The sequence below is a fragment of the Protopterus annectens genome, chromosome 3.part1, assembly GCF_019279795.1.
Source record: "Protopterus annectens isolate FY-2018-M chromosome 3.part1, PAN1.0, whole genome shotgun sequence".
NCBI classification, from domain to species: domain Eukaryota; kingdom Metazoa; phylum Chordata; order Ceratodontiformes; family Protopteridae; genus Protopterus; species Protopterus annectens.
The window spans coordinates 568,469,585-568,491,684 of NC_056732.1; the positions used below are offsets into that span (position 1 = coordinate 568,469,585).

General features: G+C 39.7%; 1 protein-coding gene across 7 annotated transcripts in view; it reads right to left on the bottom strand.

Moving 5' to 3' along the window:
• SATB1 (SATB homeobox 1) overlaps positions 1-22,100 on the bottom strand; it is a 1,726,940-nt gene that overhangs the window by 24,966 nt on the left and 1,679,874 nt on the right. For all 7 annotated transcript variants that reach the window (XM_044066968.1, XM_044066966.1, XM_044066967.1 and 4 more), the window contains one exon: positions 2,751-2,954. In XM_044066968.1, coding sequence (XP_043922903.1) covers positions 2,751-2,954 — 204 coding nt within the window. The remainder of the gene's footprint in view (positions 1-2,750; positions 2,955-22,100) is intronic.

Genomic DNA, 22,100 nt, shown 5'->3' on the forward strand with positions numbered 1-22,100 from the left:
TCTGAGCAAATCATGTAACCAGACAGTGCTCTTAGGTTGCCCCACAGGACATGTGAGTCTACTGGGTTTACCAAGTCAGCAAATAAATGGGGAAAAATGACCGGCTTTATATGCAACAAACATTTTGGTCAGGTATGTATAAAATTTGTGATTTTTTGGCAAATCATTGAAGTTTGGAGTCAAGAATTCAGAAACATTTGAGTTTCACACTTCTTAACTTTCAGAAAATTCAACTTTATGCAAAATTTGTTACTCTAGTAACTTTCTCAATTTATAACAGCAATAGTAAAAATCCTGCCTCTGATTCAACGATCCCCACCTCCAATTTCAGTCTGAATATACAGCCAGCAACTTTGTTGATATCTCAGTTTTGGGTAAGTATGGTCACTGAGGATTACAGTCAGTCAATAATCAAACAATTAAAAGTTTCACACTACATTTTGCCAATAAAAAGCAAAAATTTTGGTTTGGGGCACACAAAGCTTAGTCTACTTTAACAGGGATCTACTAATGAACATGTACATTTTGATTTGGCTTTGATAAAATGTCAGATTTCCTGGTCAGTGACAATTATACTGTGGTGCTGTGGTAGTTGTCGCCTCACAGTAAGGCGCTGTCTGGTTCTATTATCAGCTAGAGCGCCTTCTGCGTGGAGACATGCGTGAATGAAGCTACCGTTGAAGGTTGTGTGTCAGGGCTGGTAACTCGGCACGTAAAAATCAACTACCAATCATTAGCAGACCGGAGTTCCGCTGTGGCGACCCCTAACCGGGAAAAGCCGAAAGACACAACATTTAGTTTCAAGGGATCATAGGAGGTTAATAGACTAATGGCCCTAGGGGCCTTACAAGCCTAGCCAACTACAACCTCTGTTCCCAAGAATATCAAAGGTATTAAGCAGAACTAAGTCAACAACTACTGCCCCTGTCCAAAAGGGACACGGGTGAAACTCCCAGGGTGAATTTGCATTTTACCATCCAATCACCAAATCACGCTTAAACAGGGTCAGCGAGAGGCTCTGCTTTACCTGAATTGGAAGTTTGTTCCAAAGGTTAGATAGCCTCTGTGAGACATATCTGTCTCTCCAGTGAGTCCTGTTGATGCTGCATACCAGGCTGAGTTTCATAGAGCGAGTACATCTTATACCATTTAAATTACGAATGTGCAACATTTCCATTACAGCAGGATCTGCGATTGCTTTACATGCAAGGCAGAGGTCACCTCTGAGTAGTCTGTAAGACACAGAGTATAATGACAATGATTTTAGTCTATCAACATATGACATATGCTGAAGACCCTGAATTTTCTTTGTTAGAAACCTCTGAGGTCTTTCCAGTTGCTGCAGGTGCCTGGTAAGGTACATAACCAAAGGTAGCACTGTACTCTATTACTGGCCTAATGAGTGAGGAGTACAGGGGGGTTATAACCTCAAAGGACAAGACGACTAGGTTTAATGATTGGCTGTGTAACTCATGTCACTCTAGGGAGATCCAGTACGTGTTACCTTGGGACAGGATGGTGGTCTAGACTCCCTGCTTCGCCAGGGATAGCATGTACCTCTCTTACTAAGGTTTTTGCATTCTGATTAAAGCTTTTACTCCCCCATTAAGTGCCTCATTTTAGACGGAGTTCATGTGTTGGACACTCCAGCCTAGTAAATTCTAATTTGGAACTCATTAATGTGGCTCTACTCAACATCAGGAGTCTTAAAAACAAGGCTAAACTTGAGGCTCTCCTGCAACATGAACACATTCATATATGTGTAATTACAGACTCATGGTTTCAAATCAATGATAGCACTTCCTCTATTTCTGCCTATAGTGCCCATCATGTCTTCAGATCTAAAGGCAGCTGTGAGACAGTATTAACATTTACCCTTGATATCACCTCAGGACAAATTAATTGGTATGCCATAGTCAAACACATAGATGGCCAAATCACTATAAACAAGACTAAATAATATTTCATATCTAATTACACAACACCCTCTTATTTTTCCTCCTGAGCATGAAAGCTATTTGTGAAAGCCATAGTAAACTAAACATCTTTCTACCAAGGGACATCAACTATCCATGTGGTTAGAGTCGTAGATCCACTTCTGAAAACAAATCATCTTGCAATGTGAAGGAATACTCAGAAAGGTGTAACTGAGCATGCTGGTGCACTCCTGAGATGCAAGCATTTGGAAGAAAAAAAAAAACTGTGGTCCCATCTGCCAAAAGTGGTGAAAGAACAGAGAATACAAGCCAAATCACCCCAAGCCTACACAGTTACTAATCCCAGGTCTCCCCTGGAAACAAGTCATAAGCTTAGTTGGACCAACCAGGCCAACAAAAAGTAAACAAATGGTAAACTCTGCAGCACCATAAAAAAAAAAAACTTGTTCAGCAGGAAGGTGGTGTAAATGTAAAAAACAACAAACATTTCATCATTCACTGCTAAATCTCCTCTTTTAATGTCATCAGTTGTAAAAACTAGATGTTATCACAGATGAATGTGATACCTTATTTGCTGGATTCACAGTCATGACCATATAAACACACATACACACACACACACACACACACACACACACACACACACACACACACACACACACACACACACACACACACAAACACAAACACACTACATCCAAGTCAGTTATGAACTATTAATTGTATTATCTCTGGAGGCAAATAAAAAACAGATTATTTCACTGTAAAAACAGTTATACAGACTTGCTTTAAAATATATCAGTAAATGCTAACCTGAACTGGTTCTGCAGGAACATGAATAACATGGGGTGGCCTTTCACCATGGTGATGGATTCCATTACTCTCTTGCTCATAAACAGCATCTCTCTCGGTCTGTGGAAGACTTAAGAATCTTCGGATCATTGACAGATTTTCCCACAATGTTCTGTTCTCTGGTGATGGATCTTCTTTCCATCGTAAAAGCTCACACAGCCACCCCTATAAAATACGATTAAGGCCATGGTATTCGTTTATCAATCTTTTGATTCTTTTGGTAGGTAGATAAATTTTCAACTATTATAAAAGCAACAAGCATCACTAAAGCTAGCAAAATTATGTAACCCCAAGCATTATTTACCGTTATAAAACTTACAATCAAACAAACACACTGCACCAGGGGTTACACTTTTTGATGTGCACCTGACCTTTTTACTGTGTTACAGTGTAAAGTATAGTAAACAAACTACAATGAGCAGAAAATGCTTATGATTTTGAAAGTGCCAACAAAATGCCCTTCAAATCTGCCCTAATGCATGTGAGAAGTTTGCTCTATAAAAACTACAGTCCTTAACTTTTAAGGTGAAGAACTGAAGAGAAAGGCACAAAATCAAGGACCATTTTAAATATGCCAAGTAAACACTTAAAAATATACATTATCATGCATTTTTCTGAACAATTAAAAGTATGGAAATGTAATGCTTTGCAGTACTCAGTGACTAACACTTAAAGATTTAGCAGAAAATTATTAAATTTACATGGAAAAAAGCAGAAATCTGAAGCAAAATCAATGTTCTGTAATATAAAGGGCAGGCTTATGATGCAAAAGTATCAATGTGAGGTACTTACCAAAGTGCATCTTTGAGATATAAGTTTTGGCTGCAAGACAACGTAAGACTGTATCTTACCAGGCATTAGAATAGTTCTAAAAAAAAAAGTGCTTCAGCTAGGCTCCAACGATTGGGCAAAAAGTCCTTCCCAAACATACCTCTGTGTAAAATACACACACTGTAGAAAGGCCATGTGGGATGTTAACTTCACAGTGAAATGTGTACATACAAGGGATAAAGGGAGGTGAGCTGTCCAGCAGTCAGCAATTAAGTTTCACAGTTGCACTACTATGGTGGATACCTCTCAACTGTGGTATATGACTTCAAAATTGCTTTACTACATAGGGCAGTCTCTAGAAGACCAGTGAACTTTTAAGTGTAAGACCTTATGAAGTCATTGGCATGTCCCTACAGGGTGCTGCCTTTCAGTCTGCTCTGGGCCATAATCCACCTTACAATGCTAAGTGAACATACACTGGACTAACTTACTGAACATGGACTAAATCACAGCTACACAAACACCATCACGGAGTAATCAAATCAAAGCTAGATAATCTTAGTCAAAAGAGCCACTGTGGAACAGAGCTTCAGAGGTAGAAACTGTTCAAACCAGCAATTACTTGTAAAGGAAGGGTTAAAGATAACAATACAGGTTAAAGAAAACAATACAGTTGGCAAACCATCTGGAAAGGCATTGACAAATTGCCTTTCTTTTAAACAGTAAAGACAGATCATCTCTGCAATCAATCCTACCACTGGTACCAGGTCAGCCTTACGCATAGGTGAACTAGGCAATCACCTACAGTAACATGCTTGTAGTGGCATTTGACCCCATTTATTTATTTATTTTAGAGCAATATTTCTTTGCTCTAAAATATAACGTGCCCCCTACTAAAGGATAGTGTACCAACAAGTGCTGTAGGGGGAAAGAAGTGTTCCAGTTCACTTAACATGATGTTTCTGTCATGTCAAGTTTAAACACTGAGAAGTCACGGGAGTAGGGACCTCACAATATGCAAATGTAGGCACCATGGAGCCTGAAGGGGGCTGCTGTTTTTTTTTTTTTTTTTGACATGATAAAATGAACAAAACTGGGGACATGCTGCATACACTGAGGAATGGCATAGTGACTGTTATTACTGTTTGATAACGCTGCCAATGATCAACTGGGTACTTTTTGGCAATATTTCCTGGCTTTGTGGTTTGTGTAAAGAGATGATGAGAAAAATGGTGCCATGAAATAAATATTATGACTTTTTTAAGTAATGCTGGTAGTGATTAACTAGACTGGCTTTTTGATTTGTGTGGAGCAACTTTATTTAAATACTTTAATCAGTGTAGCAACATGTTTATAGTGACTGTGCAGTAGACCTAATTTTGTGGATAGCTGATGAGCGGAATGGCACTGTGAGAAGTTATTACTGTTTATATATATATATATATATATATATATATATATATATATATATATATATATATATATATATATAAATAAGATTGGCAGTGATAAACCAGACATTTTAGGCAATATTTCTCGGGTTTTGTGATTTTCGTGTGAAGAGCAGCATGTTCCTATTTTTAGGTTTGATTTACCCCTACAGAGGATGCCCCTGTATGTCCTTATTTTCAGGTTTGATTTACCCCTTCATACAATTTTCTGAATCTCCCCATCACATTTGATTTTTGAAGCTGTCTACTGCACAAAAACGTAGACTTCATGACCAACGTACTAGTGGCAATAATATAGGAGGGCACATAATTTGCATATTCTTTTTCTGAAGTAAAATAAATGACCTCTTGTTTTGTAAATTCCTTCCGCACTTCACTAAAGCCTTAAGATTTTACACTGCCTCTGAAAATGTGCTCATCTTTTTCCATCATTCTGCCATTCTGTTTTCGAACATGTGTTTATGAGCAATATCCCATATTCCTCCTGAAAAGTGGAACAATTAATGTGCTGTTTTGTATTCAGATTTTATGCTAAACACATGTCCCAATTTTTAGCCTGATGTTCCTGCATTTTAATACCTTTTATCCTATTTTCAATGTCTGTGGGTTAAGAGTCATGCTCTGGAGGTCAAATATTATTACACAGCTATCAGACATCATGGCTTTAACTGCATGGTGGAGGTTGGGGGTGGCTAGGGTGAGCTACTTAACTGGACACCGGATATGCACAGAGTAGACATAACTGCGGTGTCCATCTTCTGTGGAGAAAGATGACTAGATGCCTGCTGCTGTTTGCTTTCTATTTTTTTTTTCTATTTTGGCATTGCAGGACTTATGTCATATGTAAAGCAGTGTGTAATATTTTAATGTGTGCCAACTGATTGCAATAAAGATGAAATACATTACAGAGCATCCTCTTTTATCACAATCAGATGTCTGAATTTTACACAGAAGTGGCTATAGCTGGCTTGGTGTGGGTTGCCTGGATGAAAGTAACTGACCATGTTGTCATTTGTTCAGCTTAACAGGCATCTCGCCAAAAAAAAGTTAGTAATAATAAATAAAGGATAAATGCATCACAGAATATCCACATACCAATAATGTACAAGTGGATTTTGACATGGGCTTAGTAATGCCCTTTGCCCTGAACCTCACCTACTAAAACCAGCCTTGTTCAGAGGTGTATACAGAAGGTCGCTGTACTTGTGTGGTGTGGGTGAAGACAATGTCATTATTTCTTTAACATTCCTCACAAACTTTGGGGGGGGATCTAGAAGTAAAAAGTTGGCATCACCATTGAAATTTTTTTTTTCATTTTTCTCAATGAAATGTCAGATGCACATACTACTGGCTCTCTTTTGGGGAAGAGTAAATAAGAATACTGTGTGTGTGTGTGTGTGTGTGTGTGTGTGTGTGTGTGTGTGTGTGTGTGTGTGTGTGTGTGTGTGTGTGTGTGTATATATATATTTTTTTTCCCCAGCTCTCATGTTACATCTGTGCTGGGTCTACCAGCTATTCCATGCCCTCCTCCAGACTTATTCTGATAATCTGCTGTGGTCAGTCAGAGATCAAAGGCAATACAGCTAGGTACATCTGCGATTCTGTCTGAGGGGGGCTCGTATTTACCCTACCCTGCCCCCCCCACCATTTCTTGCTATGTGGTAGGGTTCCTGGTTAGGTGTGCTATGTGGGCTTGCGGCATACTGCTCCCCCTCAGCAGCAGCTCAGCCAGGCCCACTGCTACCCACCTCTACTCTGGCAACATCCACTGCCTCCCCCACAGTCCTCAAGAGATGCCATGTAGCACCCTCCCCCCAGGATGGGGACAACCATTCCTCCCTGCCTCATCAGTCACCCAAGAAGCTAATTGAACTTAGGTTGCCTGGGCTGTAGCCAGGGCTTTATCCCTCTACCCCAAAGAGCAACAGAACTATATATACATAACAGCAAATATGTATTTGTTTTCTCAGTTTTGTCTCAGTCTGACATCAGAAGGGAATACAGAAGGTGGCTGTCTTGGGGGGGGGGGGTACAGGGTGAATAGGCATGCTTTATATAAATATGACTGATGGCATTTGTGCCTTAACTTTAATCCCACTTTAACACTAGAGGGGGATATGCAAAGTGGACACCTACTTTGAGGTGGGGGCTAGGAGCAAGTACTACTCCCAGATGCAATGTATGCATCCTCACAAGCATTTGTCTTCTCACTTTATTATGAAATGGTGTTTCATTAGTTTTAAAAATTAAACAGAATATTTCCTACTCAATAAATAAATGTAGGAATTAATTTTTTTCTGTACGCTGATTTTTGTTCAGGCCATCAATGTATAAAAAGGTTGGAAATAAAGTTCTAAAATGCACCTCAGAAAAATCTATAATTCTATTCCTTCTAGGTGCCTAGCAGCCCCCCAGATCCCCAGCTTAATTGAGTTATTACAGTGTAGTCTTGGTCAGGTAGGATGTATCAAAACGATGCAGAAAAAAAAACAAAGTTGAAGGAGAAGACTAAACATCTTTCTTTGATCATGTTTTTGTTCAGGCAATCACTGCATGATCTAAGTTGTTTAAAAAACTCTAAAACACCTCAGAGCATCTAGAACCCCATAATGTCTGGGAGCCTTTCAGCCCCGATCCTGGCTTAATGCAGTTGTTTCCTTCACAATCAGAGTGAAGTCTTGCTTTGATAGAGCACGATGGACAAATGAATGAATAACTACAGGAAAAAATGAAGAGTAAGACACACTGTGAAAAAGGGAGGGGAAAAAGTAATCTGGAGTGTGAGGAGGCCCAGATGGCATGGGCAGGTTTGGTGGGGTGGGGGACAATGCAGCCTTTCTGCCTAGGTTACCAATTTACTATACTCCTATACAGTTCCACTTTATGCAAGGCATAAACAGTTTAAAAAAAACTACAAGACAGATGTACTGATTAAAATTCACTGCACTGGCTCCTTTTTGTTATGAATGTTGGGTATTATATGAAATTAATCTTTTCTTAAAAATAAGAACAGGAAGATGAAGAGCACACACTCCACAACATTCACTAGAAACAGTATTTTTTCAAAACAAAAACTTTTAACTCCACTTCATGAACTGCTCGCAAGAAGGAAGGATTAACTTGTGCACCACAGAGATGAGATCCCAAAGTGCAGAATCACCAAAGGAAGATTCAAGGCTTTATTGTAACATACCTATCTACTGAAAGTCTTTAGGAGGATAAAGAATTGCTACTTATGCCTCTGAAAACTGCAACTGCCACATACACGCGCAATGACAATGAAAACACTGTATGTGTAAAAAGCTGCAAAGGGTAATGTAGCACCATAGCAAATTACAAAAAGCAAAACCTTTCTATTTCTAAGAAAATATCTTACAAGAACTCAGTTTCTTGGCTGCTCTTAGGATACAGCAAACCTCCTTTGGTAGTTTTTAAGCTCCATTCATCATCAGAATGACAGGAAAGTACAGTTTTGTACCTACCATAAATGTAGATGTTCGAGTGTTCACCCTGCTGCAGTCATCACACTTGGGTTATCCTGTCGTTAGGCGGTCTCACAGTCGGCCGGAATTCCAAAGTCTTGGTCCGGCGTTGGTTGCTGTCACCTCTTCCCTGACGGCAGTGCGCCAGGGGTATATATAATGCAACCGGCGTTATTTTCTTCAGTTTTTCTTGCCCCAGATGTCAGGTGCCCCCAAAAAGGTGGTCAGAAATTAGTACCAAATGGAGTAACCTCTGCACAAACACAAAATCCCTTCAGTTATAAGCAAATACATCAGTAAGGTATTAAGGAGATTTAGCCAGTAGATCAGACGGGATGGAGGGAGGGTAACCTGGACTGCAGCAGGGTGAACACTCGAACATCTACATTTATGGTAGGTACAAAACTGTACTATGTTCATCGTGTTACTCTGCTGCAGTCAAAACACTTGGGTTGAATCCCAAAGCTAAGGAAGGGGGGGGGTATCATAGAGGGTTAGTGGAGGCTATAAGGCCCTGCAGAACTGCAGTGGCGAAGCCTGCCCTGGTCTTAGAGTAAAGAGGTAAGTGATAGTGTTTGGTAAAGATGTGTACTGAACTCCAAGTTACTGCTTCTAAAATCTCCTTGGTTGGAACCCCCCTGAGAAAGGCTGTAGAAGTAGCTGTTGCCCTGGTAGACTTGGACCTAATGTTAGCAGGAACTGGTTTCCCATGATGGGTATAGTAGAAACGTATGCAATGACCTATCCATTTAGAAATGGTTTGCTTAGATATAGCCTTCCCTTGAGAAGCTGTAGCATAGGATACAAAGAGCTGGTCAGATTTTCTGAAAACCTTAGTTTTGTCCAAGTAGTAACAAAGCTGCCTGTGAATGTCCAAGGAATGCAGGAGTCTCTCACCTTTGTTCTGTGGATTTGGGAAGAAGGTGGGTAAGTGGATGGTTTGATTTAAAGCCACACTGGAAACCACCTTAGGCATAAAGGAAGGATTAGTTCATAGAGAAACTCTGTCTTGATGAAAAATGAGGAAAGGTTCCACTGCCATTAGTGCCTGTAGCTCTGAGACTCTTCTAGCTGAAGTTATTGCTAGCAGCAGGGCAGTCTTCCATGATAGGAACTGAAGATCTGCAGAGAAAGCTGGTTCAAAGGGAGGTAGCATTAGTTTTTCCAGAACAAAATTGAGGTCCCATGTTGGTGTAGGAGCTCTCCTGGGTGGTCTAATGTTTTTTGCCCCTCTGAGGAACTGCCTTAAAAGAGGATGGGAAAATAAAGGTGGATCCGTGTTGTGGTGAGCTGAAATAGCTGAAGCATGGATTTTAATGGAGGAAAAAGAAAGTCCTTTGTGCAACATCTCAGCTAAATAATGTAGAATGTGAGGCTGAATTGTGTCTTGGCCTTTAGCTTGGTTCCAGGCACAAAACCTTTTCTATTTGTCCGAATAAGCCTTCCTGGTGCTTGGCCTCCTGGCTTCCAGAATAACATCCAGAACTGCTTGGGAAAGAGGAGCTGGTTGGATGTTTAGTTGATTTGCCATGCAGCCAGATTTAAAGTTTTGAGCTGGCTGTGAAGAATCTGATTGTTTTGTTGTGTGAGCAAATGGGGATTTGAGGCAATATCCATGATGGGCTGCGGACCATATTTCTCAATAGCGGGTACCAGTGCTGGCGTGGCCAGTCTGGGGCTATGAGAATCAGTCGTGGTCTCTCCTTTTTGACTTTCAGAAGAACCTTTGTGAGGAGAGGCAATGGAGGGAAGGCATATACTGTCAGGTTTTTCCAACTGAAAGAGAGTGCGTCCACTTTCCAAGCTTGATGGTGAAATGTCCTTGTACAAAATTTTGTTAGTTGATAGTTTTAAGGACTGTCAAACAGGTCTATGTCTGGAAGGCCCCATTTTTGAGTTATCATTGCAAATATTTGTAGATCTAGTTTCCACTCGTGGGAATCCTTGATGTTTCTGCTGAGGTCGTCTGCCAATGTGTTGTTCTGTCCTGGCAGGAATTGAGCTTGTAACTGAACTTGGTAAGCCAGAGCTGTGTTCCATAAGATCATTGCTTGCCTGCATAGAGGGTAGGAATGTGTACCCCCTTGTTTGTTTATGTACCACATTACTGTGGTGTTGCCCGTCTTTATTGCAAGTTGTCCTGGATGTAATAGATCCTTGCAGTCTGTCAGAGCTTTCTGTACAGCTAGCATCTCTTTTTGATTTATGTGCAGATTTCTTTGATCTGCAGTCCATAGGCTTTGAATGCATTGCCCTGCCATGTGTGCCCCCCAGGCGTAATCTGAAGCATCTGTTGTGATAGTTTGCCTGGCTCGGGGCGAGGTGAAAGGCTGACCCTTGTTGAGGTGACATACCTGTGACCACCATAGAAATTCCTGTTGTAGGCAGGGAATGAGAGATATCATTGTGTCCAAGCTGTGGCTGTGTTGAGACCATACGCTTTTTAGGTACCACTGTAATTTCCTCATATGCAGCTTTGCAAATGGTATTATTAGTATGCAAGATGCCATGAAGCCCAAGGCCTGCAGAATTTTTCTTGCAGTTAATTGGGTCTTTGTTGCAATTGTTTTGAAATACTGAGTTAGTTGTAGTTGCTTGTCTGGCGTAAGATAAGCCTTCTGGGCCGTTGTATTCAAGCTGGCACCCAGGAATGTCATTTTTTGTGAGGGTACTAGTTTTGACTTCTTTTCGTTTACTGTGTACCCCAGGCAGTTTAGTAGATGCTTTACAAAGGCCAGATGATGTAAGAAAATGTCTTTGCTTTCTGCTTGGATGAGGCAGTCGTCCAGGTATGGATATATTTGAATTCCTCTTTGTCTGCAGTATGCAATTACTGGTGCCAGGCATTTTGTGAAGACTCTGGGCGCAGTAGATAAGCCAAAGGGCAGTGCAGAGAATTGGTAATGGGTTGAACCTGCAATGAAACGGAGGTATCTTCTGCAACTTTGTCTGATAGGGACATGCAGGTATGCCTCCTTGAGGTCCGACGTTACTAGCCATGCTTCCTTGCCCAACATGGGAAGTAGCTGCTGTAGCGTTAGCATCTTGAATTTGGGTACTTGTAAGTAAGTGTTTAGAATTGAAAGGTCCAGAATTGGTCTCCAGGCATTGTCCTTTCTGGGTACTAGAAAGAGTCTCGAGTAAAATCCTTGGCCTTGCTCTCGAGTAAGTACCAGTTGAATGGCTCTCATGCCCATGAGGGCTGTAATTTGCTTTTGTGCCTCTGCCCATTGATTTTGTGGTAGGTTTGGCATTCCTCTTTTCATTGGCAAGGTGTGAAAGTGGAATTTGTATCCTCGTAAAATTATGTCTAGGAAGCATTTGTCCTTTGTGACAATGTGCCAGTTGTCTGCAAAAAGTGCGAGTTTTCCCCCCAAGGGGGCTGCCAAGAGAGTATTGCTTGGCCAGATGAGGTGCAAGTCATTGAGTTTGCCTTCTGGTGGATTGGGACCTGTCTTCTCCTCCCTTCTGTGTTGTAGTGCCCCATTGGCGAGGTTTATACTGGGCTTGTGGTTGTCCTCTGCCCCTTGGGCGTCTGTATTTACTCCTCTGTGGTCTGTCAGTAGCTGGAAAGGGCCAATTTTTTGTTGGCCAGTTTCTGCTGAAGCGAGGGGGTTGTACCTGTAGGAAATCTTTGACTGTCTGCATAGATTTTGCCTTATCCTCCATTTTCTTTAAGACTTCTTCTACTTTAACTCCAAAAAGAACATCCCCAAAGGAGTAGTCTTCAGGAGGAGAAGCTGAGGGAATTGAGTCCTCAGCATCAGAATCTTCATAAGGAGAGAAGGAGTAATCTTGGTCCTCAGAGGAGTCTGAAGAAATGGACACTTGTTCAGAGGATGCATAATCTTCCTCTTGTCTAGGCCTTTTGTCAGGAGGGGGCTGGGAACCCCTGATTAAAGAAATCAAATCCTCAGCCATTTTGAGCATCTGTTTCTTAGGCATGGGGCCTTGAACAGGAGACTGAAGTGCAGTCCTTTTAGATTTAGTAGGAGTCTTCGACTTAGAAAACGTTTTAATGGTGAGAGTCGTCGGTCTGAAAACGCCTTCAGAAACCGATGGCGTTTCTGTAGCGCCGTCTTTTGCAGCAATGTCGTCGGAAAGGCCTGAACTAAATGGCTGCGTCGGCCTGGTGCATTCCGCCAAAATTTCCGTAGCGGTCTCGGGGTCCTGATCTGAGGTAGTCAGGGGCTGCGTCGGAGCCTCACTGAGGACTGGAGAACCGGAGACCGGATCAGCCGAGGCCTCGGAATCTGGCTTAGGCCTGGGCTGTCTGTCCTTATACTTGTGTTTTTTGTGCACGCAGGTAGTCGGTTGCTCTGACGGCATGGTGTAGTTAAATTTCCTACCGAAGTAGTGTCATGTGAAATCAAAGCGTCTTTTAATAGTACGCTTATTAAACCTAGCACAAAACCGACAAGAAGTGACGTCGTGGTCTGGGCCTAGGCAAGGTATGCAATAAGAATGAAAATCCTTATGAGGTATTTGCTTCCCACAAGAAATACAATTGTTAACTTTTTCTGACATCGGTCTGAGGCAAGAAAAGTTTCCCCAACGGGGGTACTTAGCTTTATAGAAGACTTCGGTCTGAAATTCGAATTCGAAAATCTCAGGAGTCGGCCGACCGGCACTTGCGAACTGCTTCTGCTTCGGGCACCGCACGGCAAGAAAGACTGAAGAAAATGGAGTCGGTTGCATTATATATACCCCTGGCGCACTGACGTCAGGGAAGAGGCAACAGCAACTGACGCCGGACCAAGACTTTGGAATTCCGGCCGACTGCGGGACCGCTTGACGACAGGATAACCCAAGTGTGATGACTGCAGCAGGGTAACACGATGAACATCTATGCTGCAGGTCTGTGCATGGTGAAGTCTGGATGATGAATTCCTGACAGGTGATGAGTAAAAGTTATTTTGATGACACTGGGATGTGTGACTGAACAGAGCTCCTTAGCAGAGTGAGAAACTATGGTTGTCTTATTCAGAACTAACCTACTAGGATTACTATGTTCTCTCCTTCATGTTTCTGGGAAGAAGTCTGAAAAATCAGAGGTAATAAGGATGGTATACAGAAGAAAGCATCTCAGAACAAAAACTGAAAACATGCTTAGAAATATAAAAACTGTGTCTGAACTTATCTGCAAGATAGTTGAGCCTGCCCATCATTAAGGAATTGTCTTTGCTGGGAAATGTCTAAACATTTATACAAAGTTAACAGACATGCTGGACAGATATCAGCAGAGACAACACATTGAAGATGCAGTAAGAATACAAAAGCTACAGGGAATTCTGCAGCCTGAACTGAAATAACTGCTGGTCAAACAGCCAAATCACGGATTTTGTTGTTCATGGTAAGATGGAAGGCTGCACAGAATGAATCACAGATATTTTCAAAAGACACATACTTCAAATTCCAGGGAAGATGAGCAACCAGAATTACCACATCCAATAACTGTGCATTAAAGCAAACTCAAACTACTACAATGTAGAGCTGAAAACAGAAGTTCCTCAATTATATGCCTTTCATTTTTTTAGAAACATTAAATAGTCACCTCAGACTAAAAAATGAGAAGTTGTATTAACTAATCAGGTAGATGCATGTCATGTGATCCACATTCTTACAGACACCTTATAGAAGATAGAAAGTCATTCTCATTGTTTCTGCTGTATACAAGGCATACTGATAACTATTCACGTCACAGACCACTGCAGTGACTGTTGGTGCAGCTGATAACATAACCAGGGATTTCACTGGCTTTCAGAAAAACCTGTTAATGGCTCTCATACCTGTGTGGAAAGACATCCTTACATTAGAACATGACTGCTCCTTTTTCTCCATGCTCTCAATGTGTCCATCCAGCTGGGTCCCAAATAGCAACAGCTCTTAAGGAAGCATCCACAAATGTGGCTTTCTCATCAACATAAAAATCTCATGTGCAACCATAAATGGTGGTGAGCTATTTGAGTAACAATTCTGGATCCTGATGCACAGCTGCCTATGAAATCCTGAATGCCATCTGCATCATGAGAGAGAGCTGGTTGCCTGTGCCGTGAAAGTCTTTTTCATCTCACATTCGGCACAGTGTTAGTCACTATGCCTAACAAAATGCACTGTAAATTAAGCAAGTGGGTGCAGTAATTTGATGCCTTTGCTGCCAATGTGGAGGACATTAAAACCACTTCTTTAAACAGCTCTAAGCTCTGCACTCCTTTTTGGTATGAGACAGGGGGTTGTACTTCAGAGCCAGCAGTGATTAAGTCTAATCTGGGAATTCCGTAATCAGTTTCAGAAATCCTCAAAAAATATAGACCATCTTGCAGGCATCAGAAGCAAATGAGTTGGAGTGCTGTCAGTACATATGGTCCTATAACATTCCTAAAAATATCAATAACTGGAAGAAAAGCCTAGGGTGCCTGACCCAGGACTTTACATGTTTGTTAGGATCATCAATATGGAGAGTGTAAACTATCCAGTGACTACATTACCTTCTCCATCACAGCTCTGAGGATCTCACCAACTTTACAGTCTGCTGGAGGGAGTATGGTGAGGAAGTTCCCGCTTCCTCATCAATGTGAAAGAAGGCATTTTCATACATTCAGGAAGGGGACCAGAGACACTGGACAATATTGCCTAACTTGCAGTATGACTTGTACTGGAAATATGATCAGAAAGATAGTCTTACCTTGTAAGAAATGGAAAGCAATTCCCTGATCCAGCTGCTGAAGTTAGACATAGTAAAGGCATGGCAAAAACCTCACCCAAGTTAGCCAATGCTTGAGATTAGGAAGCTCAGGAAGAGGCACCATACAGTCAAGACATTCATATAGCAAAGAAGGTGTTTTGGTAAGGAAGGTCCTCTACCATCATGAGGGATCCCTTACATGTAAGACTAGAAGAGGTGGACTTCATGTTTGGGGAAAGGTAGTACTCCAAAGACCATCACCCAAATTCCTAGTGTCTAATAAAACAGATCATCATCCAGTAGTCTACGTACATCCTAATGGCAAAGCCCAGCACTTATGAGATGAGACAAGCCCGAGGTTGTGGAAACCAACACTGAAAAACACCTCCATGTAGACAACTGGTACCAAGAGGGGTAAGGGTTGAAAGAGAAAGGTTACCCCAGGTGGCCATTGAATGCCTAACTGGTTTGAAATACTTCAAGAGGTCCAATGCACACAAAACTTAGATTACCTGGTACCATCTACACACAGACAGAGACAATGTCAGCTGGTCACAGACTATTTATCTAAGCACAGGAACCAAAGGATGATGAATGTGTGTGAAGGATGCAAAACAAATGGGTAATCCTCATAGCCGGGAAATCCCATCATCTGAACCTGTACAAACAGTGCTCACCAAGGCTGTGGTGCTGGATGCCAGGTGAACCCTGGAGTTAATGGAAGGTCGCAATGCTACTTCTTGCCCTTGCTGTACTTCCCCTTGTCCTAATAGAATCTCTCTCTCTCTCATCTTTGCCCGAGTTGCTCTTCTTTCCTTTGGGCTTATCTTATTTTTAAAAGGTAGAGTCCTTGCCAGAGGAACTTTGACAAGCCAAAGCAGCTGACAAAGACTGCCAATGCGAGGTCCTGCTATTTGTCAAGTCAGGAATGCCTCACTGTACAAATCTTGACTGCATGCATCATCTTGAATCTTGCAGTTTCAGTGTCATACTAAGATCTTACAATAGAACTTGAATCAAAACTAGAATAGAAGTAAACAAAGTAATCCAATTCCGGTTAAACTGTTTATTCCAATTGAAAGTCAAACTAAGCGCTTTCACCCAACTATTCCGTGGGTTTTGTCAGAGTTACAAATACACCATTCTTACTCTCATTATATACATATACCATTCACCTGTATCCAATCACATAACTGCTTCAATTGTTTTTAAAATTCTTAACAATCAATTCTTAAAGTTATATAACATACAACACCTCATTTCATTGTGTAAAATTCATTACAAATGTTAAAAACTATTTTTTAATAACACATGTAAGTGACCCTTACATACTTAGTTATTCAAACCTATAGAATATAATAATAACCCTATATCAAGTTATAAATAAGTCTAAAAATTCATCTAAAAATTCACAAAATATGTATGTATTTTAATTATTTTGATTTATTTTAATTGTTTTAAATGTAATGCAAGGTTGTAGTTGCTAACTACTTAACCTCTACCTAACCACAAAACATTAAAAGACTAAATGCAATATGATTTGTATTTTAGTATACTAGAAATGGAGATGTGTTCATTGATACCTGGCATGTTGTTGGCATTGAGTCTAAGTTGCCACAAACATTCCTTCATTTCTAGTAAATTGTTCACATCCCCCTCATTGTTGATGTTATTTGGGATCCTGTCAACTACAAAAAATATAAACCTTTTAAAATCCTCGCATTTAGTACTGTGTAAATATAATGAACTGGTTAACTTCTTGTTTTTAATATCCCTAGTGTGTTCCATAATTCGCTCTCTTAGTTTCCTGATGGTTTTGCCTATATAAAACGCTGGACATGATAAACAAGTCGCTAGGTATACCACCATCTTAGTGTTACAGTTTACATGTCCAGGACATTTAATGGATCTATTGAAGTCCTGTACCATAACGTAGGGACCGTCGTTAATAAATTACAGGTTCTAAATAACCCACATTTCTTCATTCTTGAATTCCTGTATGGTTGATTAGTGTTGTTACTTTCAAAATATTCCTTAAGGTTCTTTCTCCTACTATATGTTATATTCGGACCTTTACCTAAAATATTCATAATGTCCAATTTGTTGCTGAATATTTTGTCCCATATTTCCTTTATTGTGTTGAAAACTGTCCCTGTGTTTTCATTAAATGGTAGTATTAATGCTTCAATCCTATTCTCTTTTTTACTTGCATCCACATTCATTCCAAACCTTAAAATTGGTTTGAAATTCTTGGTCCTTTTGACCATCACTTCTTTCTTCATTTCAGATAATAAATACTGTGGGTAGCCTCTATCTTGAAACATTTCCATCAGTTTGTCTACCTCATTGTTGAATACCACATCATTACTTATAATCCTTGATAGTCTAACCATTTGGCCCTTAACTAAATTCTTTTTTTGAAAGTAAGGGTGACAACTGCCAAAGTGCAAAAAGGAATTTGAGTACGTCTTTTTCCTATAAATATTCGATTCTATTGTTCCCTCTTCCTTCATATGGAATTTAATGTCCAAATATTCACAACTCTCCTTGTGTATTTTGTATGTGAATCTTAAGAAGCTAGTTGTTGTTTCCAAATAAGTAACCCATTCTACAATCTCTTCCTTATTTCCTTTCCAAAAAATTATTATATCATCCAAAAATCTTAAGTATGCTGTTATCTTAGGCCAAAACCTACTGACAAATATCCATTGCACTTCCCATTGTGCCAACACTAAATTTGCGTATATTGGCACGCATCTTGCCCCCATGGCTACACCCGAAATTTGTTTAAAAAATTCACCCTCCAATTGTTTGTTAAAATGGTCTCCATCATTTCTACCAATAATCTTTGCTTGACAATGTGTAAGTCACTGAAAGCCTCTAGACTCGCTTCAAACATTTGTAAACCCTGTTCATGGGGTATCACTGAAAACAAATTAATTATATCTATTGTTACCATAATGGTATCTTGGTTTATAAAAGGTAACTTTTCCTTTACCAACTCCAAGCAATGCCATGAGTCCTTTAGTATGCGAGGTAGTTTCTTTAAAATATCTTTACAATTCTTGTCTATGTAGTGAGCCATGGCTTCTAATTTAGATCCCTTAGCTGACACTATGGGTCTGAATGGGGGGTTGCTGACATTTTTGTGGATCTTCGGTATACCAAATATAGAAGGTGTGTTCGGATGTTCTACAAGTAAATAATTGTGTTCCTCCTTATTTGTCACACCCTCCATGAGGTAATCATATAGTTGCCAATCCACCTTGGTGTGTGCTCTAATCATCTCGTATCTTGAAACTTTCTCGTATGTTTCACTGTCGTTTAGCATATCTGCCATTTTGTTCAAGTAGTCCACCTTAGTCATCACTACCACCCCACCCCCCTTGTCTGGTTTCATGATTCTGTAACCATCAGTTGCTGCTAGTTCTTTTAAGCAAAACCTCTCAGCTGTTGTTAGATTGTCTTTAAATTCACCTCCTATTTTTAATAACTTCCTGATTTGTATGTCACATAGCATTTCAAACAAATTTATAGTAGGATTCTGTGGTGGAATAAAGGTACTTGATCTCTTCAGTGTAACATGCCTAAAATCAGATTCTATTGTTTTACTAACATCATTCGAAAAAAAACATTTTCAAATTTAGTAGTCTGATGTACAATTTCAAGTTAATCATCACCCTGCCAATGTCCAGTTTAAAGTTAGGGACAAAAGTGAATCCTTTTTTAAGAAGAGAAATATAATTTTCACCTAATTCTTTGTCCGTATAATTGTACACTGCAAATCCACCTTCCTTTGATATAGCACAATTCAACTCTTGTTGCACATTATAGTCAATCACTTCTTTTGAAGTTTCTTTACTTTCAAACATATATAGTTCACTACCCTCATAGTTTTCTACAAGTACATCCATCACATCTATCATCGTCTCATTCATTATACAGTTAAAGTTTGTGTTAGTTGTGTCCTCTGGTGTTGCATGTTATATAACTTTAAGAATTGATTGTTAAGAATTTTAAAAACAATTGAAGCAGTTATGTGATTGGATACAGGTGAATGGTATATGTATGTAATGAGAGTAAGAATGGTGTATTTGTAACTCTGACGAAACCCACGGAATAGATGGGTGAAAGCGCTTAGTTTGACTTTCAATTGGAATAAACAGTTTAACCGGAATTGGATTACTTTGTTTACTCATACTAAGATCTGATGCAGTGCAAACAAAGCAAATTATCACCTACAGAAAGAGTCTGTATGCTAGAGGGACACATGTCTATTCTACCGTGCAAGATGTACCAAAAATCAAACGAAATAAAGTTTCCTACATCTAACAATTACTGCAGCTGTTGTAAATGTAGTTACCTCTTGTTCCATCCAGTATAACTGGATACAACTGGAAAGAAGTTCTCCAGCCCCGATAGGTCTACACTCAAGGCAGCCTAGGGTGGTGCCTAGATGAATGCCGAAAAAACATATGGATGTGTTTTAGTAATTGGAAGGTACCATTTCGTGATTCCTCACAACACTTCATCTTGAACAAAATCTAAATCTAGTTCTAAAGACTTAAACCTTGCTGGGATATAAATAGGACCTGCTGGACAGGTAGGTATGTATCCCAGAGACTACCCCATCTATGGAACAGGCTCCCCATCCATGTCAAGCAGAGTTTCTCCCTAACCACATTCAAGTATAACTTGGACAATTGGATGGGAAACTGGAAATCCATCGCTGGTCTGGCACCTATGTCTCTAATGGACACAGGTAACCTGTAAATGGTTCATCTCCCAGGCCCATGCTTACACTTATCAATTGTATCAGAACTTATCAGAGATTTGGGATACATGGCTAGGCTTAAAAAGGCCCTTATGGTTATTAGCCTAGTAAACACCTCTGAACCTATAAATGGTTACATGAAGGACAAATTCCACAGTAAAGCAGCACAACTATAAAGTCAAACAAAATAAATTTCATAGAGACATTAATACAAGCGGTGGTAAACTAAAAGCAAATAAATATAGTATAAAGTACTTACAATAACAGTAAATCTTCAGTGCAATGTCAGTGTAACAGTAAACTATAGTATTTGGGTTAGTCCACTTTCTGTTCCCAGCCAGTTTTCATCAGCTGTATTACTGTTTCCCATGAGGATTAACTTCAAGTTCATATCAAAGCTATAAAGGTAGGCAAGATAGAACATAGCAGCCAATGCAAGTACAAGTGTGACTTGAGTTTCTTCAATTTTTCAAGCCCGTTTTTCATGTCTCAAGAGAAATGCTTTTGTTACAAACTGTGACCCTCCACCCCTTACATAAATTTTATAAAGACTCAAACAGCAGTTGTGTAGAAAACACAACTGGCACCAGCCTTAAACATAATTCCTTTATGGGGGTGTGAAGGGAAGGTAGTTTTACTGAGATCTCTCCACAAATATGTTCTAAGCAACATACACAACTGTACTGAACAGTAAATAACTTTTGGGAGGATTTCTAAGTAGTATGACAAGATCCCCTGAAAAGCACAGCAGGCTAAACCCTGTTTTTCCCCAGAGCTATTCTTCCATCCTGTAGTTTATGGTACATGGTAGCTCCAAAATATATTTTGCAGAATCAGTTTTAAAGTATGCTATGGATGCCCTAGTGGAATTTCTCTGAATGAACCTTGAACAATTTATTGTAATTTTCATAAAAAAAACACAATACACGGGAACAAATGCTTAATCAAAGTTTGTTTAATCTCAACTAAAAAGCACACATTGCCCCCTTCCCCCTACTCATTTTAAAATACTTTACATTTTTTAACTACTGAGTACTTTTGTAACAAAATCCAAAGTTGCATACACACCTCCTGGAATATTAAAAGAAAAATAACTTTTTCTTTGTACGCAATTACAAAACATTAATTTTCAATGGCATTTCATAAGGAAAGACAATTTACGGAAGTTCACAAATAAAGACTTGAAATTTAGAATTTTTTTCTATTTGAATAAGCAGTCACCAGAAAATTAGTGTTGTATGTAGTGAATCTGGTGGTTCAACGGTAGAGTAAATTGGTTTATTCAACAAAAATGTCAAGGCTTGGGGGAAGAAATACAGATTTTTTGCTGGCAAGTGAAGAATTCCTTTAAAAGTAACTGAACCAAAAGATATACAAGATTTTAGGCTGAAACACAAGAAATTGCAAACACATGCACCTCAATGAAAAAAAAAAAATACAAGATCAAAATAAATTAAGCCACCAAAGAGTCATAGTATAGTGTAGCTCAGAAGATCTACACCTGGTGATGCAGTCCAAAACATAAATCTCTTCCACTTCTTAAACAAGATTATATGGTATTTTGGCATGTTAACACTTGGGTAAAAAAAAATGCAGTACAAAATTACAGGGCTGTGCACCAAGTTTAAAGGTTCAGAGTCTCAAGGAGGCTGAGTGATTACAGTCATCATCAGAAAGAACAATGGCTGCAGAATTACATGGCAGATAAGTACATCTCTAGAATACCATCTGCTCAGTGTCTGCAAAAATATGTAGATCCAACATCTGATCACAGGACAAAGTTTTCTTCCTGGTCATACATGTATGTAATAAAAACAGGTTCAAAACGTAAAGCACTTTTTATAATAATATGGCTCTTATTACTTAAGGTATTGCATTACAGTTTGTGTTGATTTGTAAATGGACTGGGTGAAAAGGATGTAAAGGCCCTATAAACTGTTTTCAGTTCCTTCAGAGTGCTGAAATGTGCTCCCCTCAAGGATAATTTGAAGACTCTGTTGCCTGATATTTGTCTTTTCTATTCACTAGACTGTTTCAATGTACCCAGCATGAAAGGTTTTTCTTTGCATACTGGGGATATGAACCATTATTTGCAGGAATCTGGGAATTGATGCCAAACATTCATGAGGTGCCATTTACAATCTTTTT